Here is a 15,863-nt window from a genome sequence, read left to right as displayed (position 1 = left end):
AGTGTACCCATCTATCAGCCATGTTTTATGTTTGTTTTGTCATTTACCATTTACACACTCCTGACACAAATGTTCCATACATTTTACTAATATCTGCTCCACAGACATAGCAACCAGTTTTCAAAATCAGTCTCTTTCAAAAAACCTGTCGAACAACGCAAAATACACATTATAACAAGAAGCTGCTTCTTTACATAAGCTATTTATATCCTTCACATCCCATTTTTGTTGATAAGCACTCAGCACAAAAATTAATCCATTGAATATGACAAAATACGTCATACAACTGGAGTAAATTAAGGCAGCAGTCTCTCTTAAAATATTACATACAATGTATTCAAATTTGAGCACTAAGCTTCGTCTCACCTCCTAACAGTGTCAGCATTCTCAAGATGCACAAGCAACTCTGGTTCCTGTAGAATGGAAATTGCTATAGGATCATCCAGCAATCCAGGTGTGGCCTGTATGATATTCTCTACTACTTCTGCTCGATTCAGCCTCTGTGACAAAATACACAATATCAGATCATGATTTTGTGCAAAACACACACACACACACACACACACACACACGAAAGAAAAAGAGAGAGAGAGAGAGAGAGAGAGAGAGAGAGAGAGAGAGAGAGAGAGAGAGAGAGAGAGAGAGGGGGGGGAGGGAGGGAGGGTCGAGAAGGCAAATGGAGAATAGAGAGTTTGTGGTAGGAGAAAAGAACAAGAATGGCCAGAGACAGAGAGGGTGGGAGAAAGAGAGTAGACAGAGTGAGTGGCAGTAGGAGGGAGGTGAAACGAGAATGGGCAATTGAGGGCCAAGATGAAATGAGAGTGGGTACAGTGTGGGGAGAAACGAGAGTGTAGAGGAGTGGGGAGGGGAAAAAAATGAGCATGGGCCGAGTGTAGGGGAGGGGGGGGGAAAAATGAGTGGAAAGAGGATGGAGGGGGGGAGGGACGGCAGATATAAGGAAAGTGGGCAGAATTTGTAGATGGAGAGAAGAAACGAGAGTGGGAGTAGTTACTAGAGGGTGAGAAGAAACAAGACTAAGCAAAGTTTGTATCAGCAGTGAGCACAGTTTGTAGGGGGTGAGAAGAAATGAGAGCGAGCACAGTTTGTGGGGAGAGGGTGGGAAATAATGAGAGTGAGATGAATGGGGAGGGGAAAGGAAGAGCGAGTTGGGGGGAGTAGTTTAGTGGTGGAGCTACCTGAGGAAAGTGGATCGGGGGGAGCTACTGTGGAAGTGTGGTGTGAGGGGGAGCTACTGTGGAATTGTGGGGTAAGAGGAGCTACCAGGAAAGTAGGGAAGTATAGGTTCAGAGTAGGTACTGGGGAAGTGGGGGGAGTGAGGGAGGAGAACTGGTTGAAGGGGAGCCACCATGGAAGGATGGCTGGGGGGGGGGGGGGGGGGGGGGGGGCTGGAGCTGCGGAAAAAATGGGTTGGGAGGTGGTACTCAGAAAAAATGGGTTGGGGGGTGCTGCTGGAAGAGTGTAGGATTGAGGGAGCCGCTGGGATAGGGTGGGATCGGGGAAGCCGCCGGGAAAGGGTAGAGAAATCCCACAGAGAACAAAGTGCACTGTATAGTTTTGTATTACGAAAGTTGAAATACAAATTCCATCAAGTGCAACATTCTAGCTTCTGAAGTACTGAATCGAGATTGGAGTGTCAGTCAATCATAAATTATGTCGCGTGATCTCATCAGCCAATGACAGCAAATATTCAGAGCATAGGACATGTTATGTAATAGCCTGCACATTTTTACTTGTTCCTCTCTGTGATTGGTGAAAGTCAGATGTGTTTGTGCCACTCCGAAATACTTACGCCCATTGCTAGTGCTAGCTACTGTATGCAACAGTACTGTGTGCCATTACAATAAGCAACTGCTGTGAATACTGTGTTGATCTATGTGCACTGTTGGGTGTAGTGATTGACAGAAATCAGCGAAGAGGCTGTACCTGGTCCTTCAAATGACTCACCATACACGTCTGTGTCAGTTTTGCAACACAATAATCCATTATATGTTCGTTTCTTATATATGCTATAAACTTGCTGCTTTGGGAAAACAAAAGTACATCATCCAATGTGCTAAAAGCCAATCCAGAGGTTCTGCTCCCAGCATTCTCTGCTCAGGGGCCAAGTGTGTGATCAGCCAATAGCATCATCATCGTTAAGTAGCATGAGAACACAATTAGAAAAAGTTAATGGTTTAGGTTAATATACACTCAGCAGTGCTACATGTGGTTAGTCAGGATCCTATGGACACAGCTTAAATTGCAGCAGTTAAAAATTGTGGACTAGCAGGATTTTAAATTTCAGTCCTGTGCCTCAAATATTTTGTAGGTTCTACTGAGTACTTCGACTTTTCCATAGAAAATCCAATTACATGTGAAATTGCTCAAGGATTCACCTCAATTTTTTTGCCCCTGCAGCTGGTGTTCACTGCAACAGTAGAAGAGGAGCAGAATGAAATACAAAAATTGTCAGCGTATAGCAGGGGAGAGACTGACGATCCTACTGCTAATGCAAGACCATTGATAGCAATTAAAAAAGAGTAGGACACTCAGGATAGAGCCCTGTGGGACCCCATTCTCTTTTATATGGGGTGCACTACAGCAAGCACCAATGCCAACTCGGAAAGTGCAGTGTGAGAAAACGTTCTGTATAAAAATCGGGAGTGGGCCCCGGAGACCCCACTCATGTAGAGTGGCAAGGATGTGGGCCAAGTGGTATCATAGGTTTTCGTGAGATCGAAAAAGATGACAATGAGGTGTTGACGCCGGCTAAAGGCCGATCGAATGGCAGATTCCAGGTACACCAAGTCGTCAATGGTGGAGGATCCTTGGCAAAAACCGCTCTGGGACGGAGCCAGAAGGTCCCAAGACTCCAGGAGTCAAGACAACCTGACAACCACCGGCTCACCATATATTCCAGCAACTTACACAGAACTTTGGTGAGGCTTATGGGACGATAGCTGTCAACATCTAGTAGGTGCTTCCCGGGCTTTAGCATTTGAATGATGACACTTTCCTGCCACTGCGATGGGAATTCCCCACCACTTCAAATATGGTTGAAGCTTTACACTTCTCTGGCTCAGAAGTGGGGACTGAAATCCCCAATGGTTGGGGGGGGGGGGGGGATATTGCTCCCAAAGTAGGTGGTGTAGGAGCAACAGGGAGGGAAGTGCCCCCACCATCAAGGGGGCAGGTGTAGTCTCCCGGTTCTGAGAGGTGACAGTAATTCAAGAAACTGATGGGGGCGAGAACTGTTCTCATAGTGGTGGCTTACAAGGAGGTCATAGCCACAGGGTGCAGGTGCTCAAATTTCCTCTTAGTCTCAGTGTAGGTCAGTCGCTCCAGGGTCTTATATTCCATGATTTTCCTCTCTTTCTGTAAAATCCTGCGGTCTGTCAAGCAAGGTGAATGGTTCTCTCCAATACGTGGAGTATTGGGATGCGATGGACATCCACAATCTTGACAGGTGGGGCTGGAAGTAGAGTAGTGCATATGGGGAGGGATACATGGCTTGACGTCACAGAGGTAGACCTTCTCGGGCAATGGGTTACCCTCGAAGGCCAAGATGAAGGCAAAGGTGGCGACCTTGTTATCCCTTGGACCCCAATGGATGTGCCAGACGAATGAACACCTCGGCACTCTAAACTGGAGCACAGCTCGTCATCAGTCTGCAAAAGAAGGTCCCTGTGGAATATAATACCCTGGACCATATTTAAGATCTTATGAGTCATGGTGGTAACAGAAACATCCCCCAACTTGATACAAGCGAGTAATGCCCGTGACTGGGCAGAGGATGCTGTTTTTATCAAGACTGACCCAGAGTGCATTTTGGACAAGCCCTCCACCTCCCCAAACTTGTCCTCCAAATGCTACACAAAAAACTGAGGCTTTATGTACATGAAAGATACCCCATCAAGTCTCGTACATACAAGGTACCAGGCGAATAAGCTTCACTGCCATCCTTAGCCTGGCGTTCCTCCCGTGGTACGACCAGGGAGGGGAATGACTTGGGGTCATATTTCGGATATGAGGTACAAAGAAGTCCATGGTCATCGTCGGCACAGAAAGTGACACTGCATAGTGCATGGTGGAAAATGCACCCAGGAAGGTGTTCTCGCCAAAGAGATGGAAATGGGCAGGACTGCAATGCAGCGAAGAGAAAGTGGGCTAAAGATCTCAATGCACGATTGACATGTAAGGCGCCCTTCCCTAATTGGCTCGCTCTTTGGGAAAATTTTGAAAAATGGATGTCAAATCCTACGGAGGACCCTTACACAAAGGCCGAAATGTGTGAGACTCCTTTTAGTCTCCTCTTACGACAGTCAGGAATATCCTGGGCCTATTCTTACCCCTGGACCCATATGGTGAGGGGGGGGGGGGGGCAAATATCCTGACAGTGCAGTTATTTATCTGTATTAATTTGATAAAATCAATTCACATAAAGACTAATCTGAGACACAGCTCTCATGCAGCTGAAAGAGCGAATCATATTTCAAGAACTTTGATCTACTGTATCGTTTTTGGAGAATTCATTTGAATGTGAGAGACTGAGAGCCACATAACTGAAAACAAGGAGAAAAGACTATCCACAAGCTTATGAACAGTCCACTGTGACAATCAGTCTTCTGTAATGCTACCAACAGGAAATTCTTATTTCGCACAACATACACTGGCTGTAAATATTTGTCAAGCTTTAATGATGAGATTGTGTGTGTGGTGTTAATTCCAACACATGCAATTATTTCTTGTTTTCACTAAATACTGTTGCATCAAGTAACATAACATAAGAAAAACACAGAAGACCCATAAAACTGCAGTTAGGATGTGCTGTGCTTTGATAAATAGTATTCAGTACTGGCACTCTTAAAATAAATTTGAGACATGGTTAGACTAATGTGAATACAAAAAAATCTGGGCTTCATGGATATGCTTCTGTTTCATGTATTCAGTGCACCCCTAACAATTTTGAACCATAAGGTTACAGACAGGTGATAAGTAGAAATTGCTATCTTGAGCCCAATAACATACTGAACACTGACTCAACACTGTGGTCAAACAAGCTACACATTGATTTAAATGTGATATAATGACATTCAGTTTCAAGATGACTTCTTGATTTCTGAAGAGGCTCTTAAAGGTCATGCTAGGACACACTGGTTCAAAGTTGTGTTATTCTTATCATTCAAAGTTCTGTTTAGTTTGAAAACCAGGTATTTGACTCTGAACTACTCAGAGTCATATTGTAACACATGGCATGTAGATGACATTTGTTGAGTGAAGTATTAGTTTTGTATTAATGCCAGAGTGCAGTTTTTGATGATAGGACCATCTGCTGTCCTTATTTGATGCACTAATCCAGAGCACTGATGAACTCTTCTACACACAGTATATCAACTGATTCTGCATAAACTATTGATAATTCATTCCTATCACTGAACTAGGCACTATCTATACAACTATAATATATTAATTTAAATGACATGCATGATTAGGAATGTGTTCTTAGACAAAGTACACACACCAAAGAACATGAGAATTGGAGGAGGGGAGATCTAGTATAGAGGCATTGAGTGTTACAAATAAAATATCTTCCCATTGCACTACACATATAAAAAAGGTATATATTTCTATACTTAAAACAAATACAAAAGTCCAAAAAAGTTTTGCATCACCTCTGTTCCAAAAGTTGTGGAACCTGTACAGAAAATTGGAATAGAGATCAATGTAAGCATTTCTGCCCTTTATATTGCTCATGAAAACCACACATTGTATGTTGTATGACCATACAGCAAGACCTTCAGAGGTGGTGGTCCAGACTGCTGTACACACGGCAGCTCTAATACCCAGTAACACATCCTCTTGCATTGACGCATGCCCATGTTCGTTGTGGCATACTATCCACAAGTTCATCAAGGCACTGTTAGTGATTGTCCCACTCCTCAACAGAAATTCAAAGTAGATCCCCCACGTCATCCATAAAGAGCCCTTTTCAATCTATCCCAGGCATGTTCGATAGGGTTCATGTCTGAAGAACATGCTGGCCACTCTAGTCGAGCGATGTCGTCATCCTGAAGGAAGTCATTCACAAGATGTGCACAATGGGGCGCGAATTGTTGTCCATGAAGCCGAATGCCTCAGCAATATGTTGCTGATATGGTTGCACTATCGGCTGGAGGATGGCATTCACATATCATACAGCCATTATGGTACCTTCCAAGACCACCAGGGCGTATGTCGGCCCCACATAATGTCACCCCCAAAACAGCAGAAACCTCCACCTTGCTGCACTCGATGGACAGTGTGTCTAAGGCGTTCAGCCTGACCACATTGCCTCCAAACACGTCTCCAACTATTGTCTGGTTGAAGGCATATGCGACACTCATTGGTGAAGAGAATGTGATTTCGATCCTGAGCGGTCCATTCAGCATGTTGTTGGGCCCATCTGTACTGCACTGCATGGTGTCATGGTTGCAAAGATAGACCTCGCCATCGACAATGGAAGTGACGTTGCGCATCATGCAGCCTGTTGCGCACAGTTTGAGTTGTAACACAATGTCCTGTGGTTGCACGAAAAGCATTATTCAACATGGTGGCATTCCTGTCAGGGTTCCTCCAAGGCATAATCCATAGTTAGGGGTCATCCACTGCAGTAGTAGCCCTTGGGCGGTCTGAGCGAGGCATGCCATCAACAGTTCCTGTCTCTCATAATCTCCTCCATGTCCGAACAACATCGCTTTGGTTCACTCCGAGGTGCCTGGGCACTTCCCTTGTTGAGAGCCCTTCCTGGCACAAAGTAACAATGCGGAAGCGATCAAACTGCAGTACTGATCGTCTAGGCACGGTTGAACTACAGACAACAAGAGCCGTGAACCTCCTTCCTGGTGGAATGACTGCAACTGATCGGCTGTCAGACCCCCTGTCTAATAGGCGCTGCTCATGCATGGTTGTTTACATCTTTGGGTGGGTTTAGTGACATCTCTGAACAGTCAAAGGGGCTGTGTCTGTGATACAATATCCACAGCCAATGTCTATCTTCACGAGCTCCAGGAAACGGGATGATGCAAAACTTTTTTGATGTGTGTAAATTTACTGAGTTATAATTGACATTGTATTTTGTTTTATATTTCATGACATACATTATGCCTGCTTTCATTCTATAAATTTTATTAAACATCACTACACAGTGAATGGTGGTCTAGCTCACTTGACAAACAACACAATTAAATTCCGTTTACTCAAATACATACTAAACACACTGGAGCAATTGAGAGTCGTGTAGCTAGATGTGTTACCAGTAAGTTCGATCAACACTTATCACAGAAATGCTCCATGAATTGAAATGAAAATTCCTGGAGGGAAAAGTTTAGAAAGCTGGTGTTTGCAACAGATGGCAGAACTACCTTATTGCTGCCAACATAAATCTTTCATATATACTTCAAAGACAAGTTAAGAGAAATCAGGGCTCATATGGAAGCTTTTAGACAGTTATTTTTCCCTTGCTACAATTATGGGAGGAGCAGGAAAGGGAATGACCTCCACCATGCACTGTATGGTGGCTTGTGTAGTATTTATGTATGTATATGTAGAAAACTATACTGGAAAAACAAACAAAACTAATTAAAATATACGTACATGTAGGGCACTACGGTAACTTGGATGCTTAAGAAATGTCTTGAACGCCATCACCAACTCTTGAATGTCCATTTCAGACAGGGGTCTTGATGGAACAGGTGCTTCTGTAGAAGAGAATGCCCTAACACTGTAAGATTGTTATTCAATACTCAAATATATTGGCTGTTGTTACAATACCATACTTTACTCCGAGAGGTATACATCTTACAAACAATTTTAGACTGTGACTAATTTCAATCTCATACTTGAGATTTAAGAATTATAAGCTTTATATTATTGCAGATTTAACTGTGGCCTTCAGTTCCAATAACTAGGGGACATATATTTATTCTGTGAACACCTCCCTTCATCTGTTAAGTTTTACTATATTGAGTAGGTATTTTATTTAAGTGCAGGTAGCTGTGTACACAAGATAGTTTGAGTTTGTAATTTAGTTCCCTAGCAGTTTCTCTTTTTTCTTTGTTTCAACAATTCATCTGGGTACAACTTCCAAGAAGTCAAATAGGGTTATGATATTGTTTGTGTAACTTCAAGGTTGAAAAACACAATAAAAGATCTTTATTTATAAGACAGTCACACACACGCACACACGCACGCACACGCACGCACGCGCACGCACGCACGCACACGCACGCATGCACGCACGCACAAAGATTGGTAAATCTTGTGCAAAACCACGAAGAAGAAAAACAAAAAGATATATTTTCATGAAAAATGTCATACTACCAACTTGAACTGCAGGTAAAATACTTTATTTACACAACTAGTTTCAATCATCTGATCATCAACAGGTTCAGAAAAGTATTCACAGAATCAAGTTAAGTGTTCATAAAATCACTGACATCAGGTGATACAAATCTAAATTACATTGACAATCTATAAAAAGTGTGATAGGTAGTGTGCCCATTCACATTAAACTATAATTTCACTATACTACGATATACCATATGATAACAGTGTGTAGCTCATGGTTTCATCACATGATGATAAAGATTTTATAATTCACATAAGATGATGTGAATACTTTTGTGAACCTGGGGTCAATGACAAACCGGTTGTCTAAATAAAGTACTTTACCAGCAGCTCAAGGGAATAACACCACATTTTTTCAAATATAGAAGAGCTGTGCACCACATCCTGAAAATATATTCAGATATTTTCATGTTTACTGCTACGCAAAAGAAGGACCACAGTATATCAAGTACATCAGAACAGCAACAGTTCACTTTGAAAAACTGGATTTTCGTTTTGCCAGAAGCCAGAAAGGTGGAAGTCAACTGACTGGCATATGAGCACAAGAAAATAATTTTGTCTTCTATAAGCAAATAACCAGACTGCTGATTTTACAGACGCACATAGTGGGAATAGCATCTTGTCATCACTATATTTTGGCGGTGTATATAGTAAACTGGTGTTTGACATACTGACTGCAAGGCCACATGGCTTTTAGAACCTATACAGGGTGTTACAAAAAGATATGGCCAAACTTTCAGGAAACATTCCTCACACACAAAGAAGGAAAATATGGTATGTGGACATGTGTCCGGAAACACTTACTTTCCATGCTAGAGCTATTTTATTACTTCTCTTCAAATCACATTAATCATTGAATGGAAACACACAGCAACAGAATGTACCAGTGTAACTTCAAACACTTTGTTACAGAAAATGATCAAAATGTCCTCTGTTAGCGAGGATACATGCATCCACCCTCCGTCGCATGGAATCCCTGATGCGCTGGTGCAGCCCCAGAGGATGGCGAATTGTATCACAGCCTTCAACAATACGAGCACGAAGAGTCTCTATATTTGGTACCGGGGTTGCGTAGGCAAGAGCTTTCAAATGCCCCCATAAATGAAAGTTGAGAGGGTTGAGGTCAGGAGAGCATGGAGGCCACGGAATTGGTCCGCCTCTACCAATCCATTAGTCACCGAATCTGCTGTTGAGAAGTGTACAAACACTTCGACTGAAATGTGCAGGAGCTCCATCATGCATGAACCACATATTGTGTCGTACTTGTAAAGGCACATGTTCTAGCAGCAGAGGTAGAGTATCCCATATGAAATCATGATAACGTGCTCCATTGAGCGTAGGTGGAAGACCATGGGGCCCAATCAAGACATCATCAACAATGCCTGCCCAAACGTTCACAGAAAATCTGTTGATGACATGATGGCACAATTGTGTGCGAATTCTCGTCAGCCCACACATGTTGATCGCAAAAATTTACAATTTTATCATGTTGGAATGAAGCCTCATCCGTAAAGAGAACATTTGCACTGAAATGAGGAGTGACACATTGTTGGATGAACCATTCGCAGAAGTCTACCCGTGGAGGCCAATCAGCTGCTGATAGTGCCTGAACACGCTGTACATGGTACGGAAACAACTGGTTCTCCCATAGCGTTCTCCATACAGTGATGTGGTCAACGTTCCCTTGAACAGCAGCAACTTTTCCGACACTGACATTAGGGTTATCCTCAACTGCACGAAGAATTGCCTTGTCCATTGCAGGTGTCCTCATCATTCTAGGTCTTTTCCAATCGCGAGTCATAGGCTGGAATGTTCTTCTGTGCTCCCTAAGACGCCAATCAACTGCTTCGAACATCTTCCTGTCGGGACACCTTCGTTCTGGAAATTTGTCTCGATATGAACGTACCGCACCACGGCTATTGCCCCGTGCTAATCCATACATCAAATGGGCATCTGCCAACTCCGCATTTGTAAACATTGCACTGACTGCAAAACCATGTTCGTGATGAACACTATCCTGTTGATGCTACGTACTGATGTGCTTGATGCTAGTACTGTAGAGCAATGAGTCGCACATCAACACAAGCACCGAAGTCAACATTACCTTCCTTCAATTTGGCCAACTGGCGGTGAATCGAGGAAGTACAGTACATACTGATGAAACTAAAATGGGCTCTAACATGGAAATTAAGCGTTTCCAGACAAATGTCCACATAACATCTTTTCTTTATTTGTGCGTGAGGAATGTTTCCTGAAATTTTGGCCGTACCTTTTTGTAACATCCTGTATATTTCCATTACCTTATAATAGTTTGGACAAGAGTAACATTCTATTATATACTAAGATGAAGATGTTCAATACATTTTCCTTTTGCTCAGGTCGCAGTATGTGGCTTCATGCACAGTATTCTACCTATTTTCCATGTCCCCAGAGTATACCACTGCATCTTGCACACTGTATTACATCTCATCTTGCTTTTTAGGAGCCTACCAGTATTCTATTTGCAGCCCAAAACTTCAAGAGAGGCAACAAAGTTGGGCCTCTTGTTGTTTGTTTGATCCTACAGCATTGAATTTCTAACACTACCTATAACACTGTACTTCTTCAAACCCCATTTCTCCTGTCAACAGTACTCATGTAGAGGCATAAATGCTCTTTCAACAACTTCAAGGCCAGACTACAAGCTGTGTTAAAATGGTAGCCTACACACAGATATTACGTTGTCCACTGCTTCCATTTGAACTGACTCTTACATGGGTAAAATACCCCTTTTAATTTCACAGTAACATCTGAACTGTCATTTTAAAGCAGTGAATCACACATCTGCACCATTCACAGAGGTCAGAAATGAAATAACCAGATTGTCTGGTACTGGTGTTCCATATAATGAACCTCCACCATCTTTATAATTTGGCTAGCTGTGTGACAATCCAAGCTAACATGGAATTCTGCAAAAACTCAAGACTGTCTTTGTCAGTACCTTAAGGGCCTCTAGCATGGGCAACAGGCAAACCATACACTGATCCTACAATGCTGTAGGCTTCTGTCCATTTTCACACAGACTATGCAGTGAAATAAAATGTGTTAACTGCAAAGCAATTTCTATACTAATGACCCATATTGGGTGAGCTCATGAATGTAAACAGAACTGTCCAACTTGGGGACAACAAGAATTCAGTTTCTGAACACATTCTGAGGCACGTCTCTAAGGACTTGGGTGTGTGCTACACTCCAAAGCTATGTGGATCCTCACACTCACAAGGAGAGGTCCCCAGCGGTGGGATCAACTTTAAGAAACCCTCTATATGGTTATGGAGGTTAAGAGCCCAGGTATCGCACACTGCAGCCATTCACTCTGGTGGGCCCTCGTTTGCGATTAAGTGATGAAAAAATATTTCAGAATCTTGTGCGGCACTCAATAGTGTTAAAAAATTTGGATGACAGTCGTGTTGCATGGTATAATATAGGATAATAGCTTCACATGCAAGAGGTTGTGGGTTCAAACCTCGTCAGGGGCAGTAATTTTTTTGTTCTACTTTTAAATTATTATTGAAATGACTTTCATCACTATTTTTATTCTATTAATTGGTTTAAATGTAATTTTTTTGGTCCAATTCCTCTGTATTTTAAGGCAATAACTTTCTCATTTTTCTTCCTATCATTCTTTTTCCACTTGAAATCTTTGTTTATGTGTTTTTAATTAAGTTTATGTATTAATTTTAATTTAATTTCTTTTGCTTTATCTCATCCCCCCCCCCCCCCCCCCCCACACACACACACACACACGTTACCGCGGTTTTCTCATTCTGCTTTAATTTCATTTCACTTATAAGCCAGTCTCATTTAAATCTTCACCTGCGTTATTTTGTCCATACTGATATAGGTTTTTAGGCTAAGTTTGATATGTTTTTATGACAATTACTGTGGGCAAAAAAAATTGCAGATCTGGTAAACATTTTTCACAGCATTGCACAGTCAATATGAATGGATCATTTCATCTTTCATTTGGAAAAAGAATAATATGAAGAAAAATTGAAACAAAGAAAAAGTTCATACAGTGATTAAAATGATGTGACAAAGGAATAGAAATAAAAAATTACATTTACCAATTGCTTGAATAAAAATAATAATAAAAGTCATTTTGACAAAGATTTAAAAATAATGAAAAATTTACTGAGATTCAAACTCACAATCTCATGCATGCATAGCTATTACCTTATATTATCTTATCCATTACACCATACAACCCATCTGGTAGTACGACTTTTTTTAACATTACTGAGTATCAAGCAAAATTCCGAAATTTATTTTTGTCAATTATTTGCAAACAAGGCCCCATCAGGGCACATGGTTGCAAGGTGGGATCTGAACCTGCATCACCATATATTGGGATTCAAAAATATCTAATGCACCACTGGGGAACTCTCCTTGTCAGTACTAGTTTTTCTGAATGTGGCATTCAGAATGGGGATTTGCTCTCCAAAATATTGTCCCAGCCTACAAACCTCCTGGATTTACCTTCTGTTATTATACAACCGCCCCATTTATTTATTCACTCAATTATATTCTTTGTTTTTTTTTATCTTCATTCCACTACTTGCAGACACCCCTCCCCATCTTTTTGGTTATTCCTCATTTACTCCTAAATCTTAATCGCAATTGTTCATTTCATTTGCCATTTCTGGGCCTCTTAATCCATACATCCTTCTTACACTGTCCTATCTTCTCTACACTAAAGCTGTCAAGAGGGCTTAACAATTTACAATCTTTGAACTCTGACACCTCCCCCTACATCTTTGTCTCCTCCAAACATGTGAGCCTTCTCAAGTGAATTTTCCTTTTGATACAGTACATATCTGACTGGACCATTATCTCCAATACACTATTCTTCTGTGTTGTATGACAACAGATGTCTAAATATGTCACAGAGCATTGGCTGCTGATGTGTGCAGTCACCCATCCACCCCTCACTTGACAACAGTATCTTGAAACTGTATATTCCCACCTTTTGCAAATTCCATGGTGAGTTTTATATTACGGTAGGATGAGCTGATTTAGTGCAAGATCACTGTGTGTCATATGGACCACAAATGGGACACTACAACTACACAGGAGTTAATTTAAAAATTAGAGCACAATTTATAACAACATGCTATGGGAGCAGAATAAAATTCACATACGAACCATTAGCAGTGTAACAGAACATGGATTAATAATACATACTCAACACTAGTGTTTTGACAAGGGCAGCGGCAACTGACTGAACCAGAGCAGCCTCAGGGAAGTAAATGATTTTGTGACTTATAAGTTCCTAACCAGGAACGAATTGTACAATTTCATCCGTGAGCTTTGATAGTTTAGGTCCCTGAGTTTCTGCATGTTAACTTAATATCTAACCGTCGCAGTGCTTGGGTTTTCATTTGCTTTGGAAAGTAAACCAATTCTGTGAAATATTACAAGTTCCAAATCAGGAGCGAATTATTCAGCCTTGCTTCAGTAGTTTGGTTTACGAATCTCTGTGTATTAATCTAATTTATTAGACACAGTCCTTCCATTTTTGTCAGGGTCTACAACAGAGTTCTGCAGCACATGCCAATAGTCCAGCTATCTCAGTAGAGCAGTTTTCCGTGATCCTTAGCATGGATAGAGACTGTGATTGTTGCGTGCGAATGTGAGCAGAGTTGGTAACACTTCACTCTCAGCTCCAGACTGTGATGGCTTCTGTTACACAGCTTGAAGCTGCAGTGGATGGCCATCACTGTTGTGGGCCGGCTGTGAGGATCCAATGAATGTCCAGCAAGTCTGAGTCCTCCAGTCAGTCATCATCTGTGCCCAGCTCAGTTACTGCTCGCACTAAGTTTGACTCCTCATCTGTGGTCGAGTGGGAGGTTGCTCAGGATGTGGCAGGCGGTGAAAGACTTCCCTGAGAGCCGTAAGTAAGACCTCCCCAGTTAGTCTGACAAACATGTTCCAGGCACTATCTATGGCTGACACTGTTGCTCAGCTAGATGCAAGAGCCTGCCCTGTTTCAGAGGAAACCTCTCAGTCTGCAAGATCCAGGGAATCACAAAGGGTGGGATTATTGGCACTTGGGAGCTCCAACGTTAGGCACATTTTGTGGCCCCTTAGGGACATGGCTGCCAAGAAGGGGAAGAAAGCCAATGTGCACTCCGTGAGGAGTCATTCCAGATGTGGAATGAGTCCTTCTGGATGCTATGAAGAACACAGGGTGCAGCCAACAGCAGTGGTTCATGTCAGTACCAATGATGTGTGTCACTTTGGATTGGACGAGATTCTCTCTGGTTTTGAGTGGCTAACAGAAGTGGTAAAGGCTGGAAGTCTTCCTTGTGGGATGAAAGCAGAGCTCACCATTTGCAGCAGTCGACAGGGCCGATTGCAGACCTCTAGTACAGAGCCGAGTGGAGGGTCTGCAACAGTGTAGGCTGCAGATTCCTAGACTTGAACCATAGAGTGCTCGGTTATTGGATTCCGCTGAATGGGTCAGGAGTCCACTACATGCAGGAAGTGGCTACATGGATAGCAGGTGCTGTGTGGTGTGGCATGTGCAGTTTTTTTAGGTTAGAGGCTCTCGAGGAAATTCAAAAAGGGCTTAAGTCTCAACGGGTGCATGCAGAACACAGGAAGAACACAGATACAGAAACAACTGGTATAATAGCTGTAAACTGCTGTAGCTGTGTTGGGAAAGTACCAGAGCTCCAAGATCTAATAGAAAGCACTGATGCTAAAATTGTTACAGGCACTGAAAGCTGGCTAAAGCTGGAGAAGTTCAACCAAAATTTTTGTGAAGAAGTTAACGGTGTTCCGAAAGGGCAGGCTAAACACAGTTGGCATTGGAGGTTTGTTGCTGTTAGAAGAAGTTTACCTTGTCACGAAATTGAAGCAGATAGTTCCTGTGAGTTAGTATGGGCAGAGGTCATTCTTGGCAACCGGAATAAAATAATAATTGCATCGTTTTACCAACTTCCCAATTCAGATGATACAGTGGGTGAAAGGTTCAAAGAAAACTTGAGTTTAATTTCAAACACGTACCCGATTCATTTAGTTGGTGGTGACTTTAATGTATCCTCGATATGTCGACAAAAATACATGTTTAAATATGGAGGTATGCACAAAATATCATTCAAAATTGTGCTAAATGCAGTCTCTGAAAATTATTTCAAGCAGTTTATTCATGAACACATGCAAATAGTAAACGTCTGTGAAAACACACTTGACATTGTAGCAAAACATAATCCTGAGCTAATTACAAGCATCAAATCAGATACAGGGATTATGAAACACAAAGTTGTCATAGTGAGATTGAATACTGTAACCCCCAAACCCTCTAAATATATACCTATTCAAAAAAGCAGATAAAAATTCACTTAAGACCTTCCTGACAATCTCCATTCCTTCCAGATTAACAATGTAAGTGTAGACCAGATGCGGCTTGAATTCAAAGATGAAACTTTGTCCCA

The 15,863-nt window shown here is 42.0% G+C and overlaps 1 protein-coding gene across 2 annotated transcripts in view; it reads right to left on the bottom strand.

Moving 5' to 3' along the window:
- The window catches only part of LOC126281205 (ubiquitin-like protein 7), a 65,283-nt gene that overhangs the window by 35,305 nt on the left and 14,115 nt on the right, over positions 1–15,863 (bottom strand). For both annotated transcript variants that reach the window (XM_049979943.1, XM_049979942.1), the window contains exons 3-4: positions 7,633–7,736; positions 367–500 (exon numbers count right to left, since the gene is read on the bottom strand). In XM_049979943.1, coding sequence (XP_049835900.1) covers positions 367–500; positions 7,633–7,736 — 238 coding nt within the window. The remainder of the gene's footprint in view (positions 1–366; positions 501–7,632; positions 7,737–15,863) is intronic.

This window comes from Schistocerca gregaria, chromosome 7 (assembly GCF_023897955.1).
Source record: "Schistocerca gregaria isolate iqSchGreg1 chromosome 7, iqSchGreg1.2, whole genome shotgun sequence".
NCBI lineage: Eukaryota > Metazoa > Arthropoda > Insecta > Orthoptera > Acrididae > Schistocerca > Schistocerca gregaria.
The sequence above is the reverse complement of the archived record's forward strand: the minus strand, read 5'-3'. Positions and strand labels throughout refer to the sequence as shown.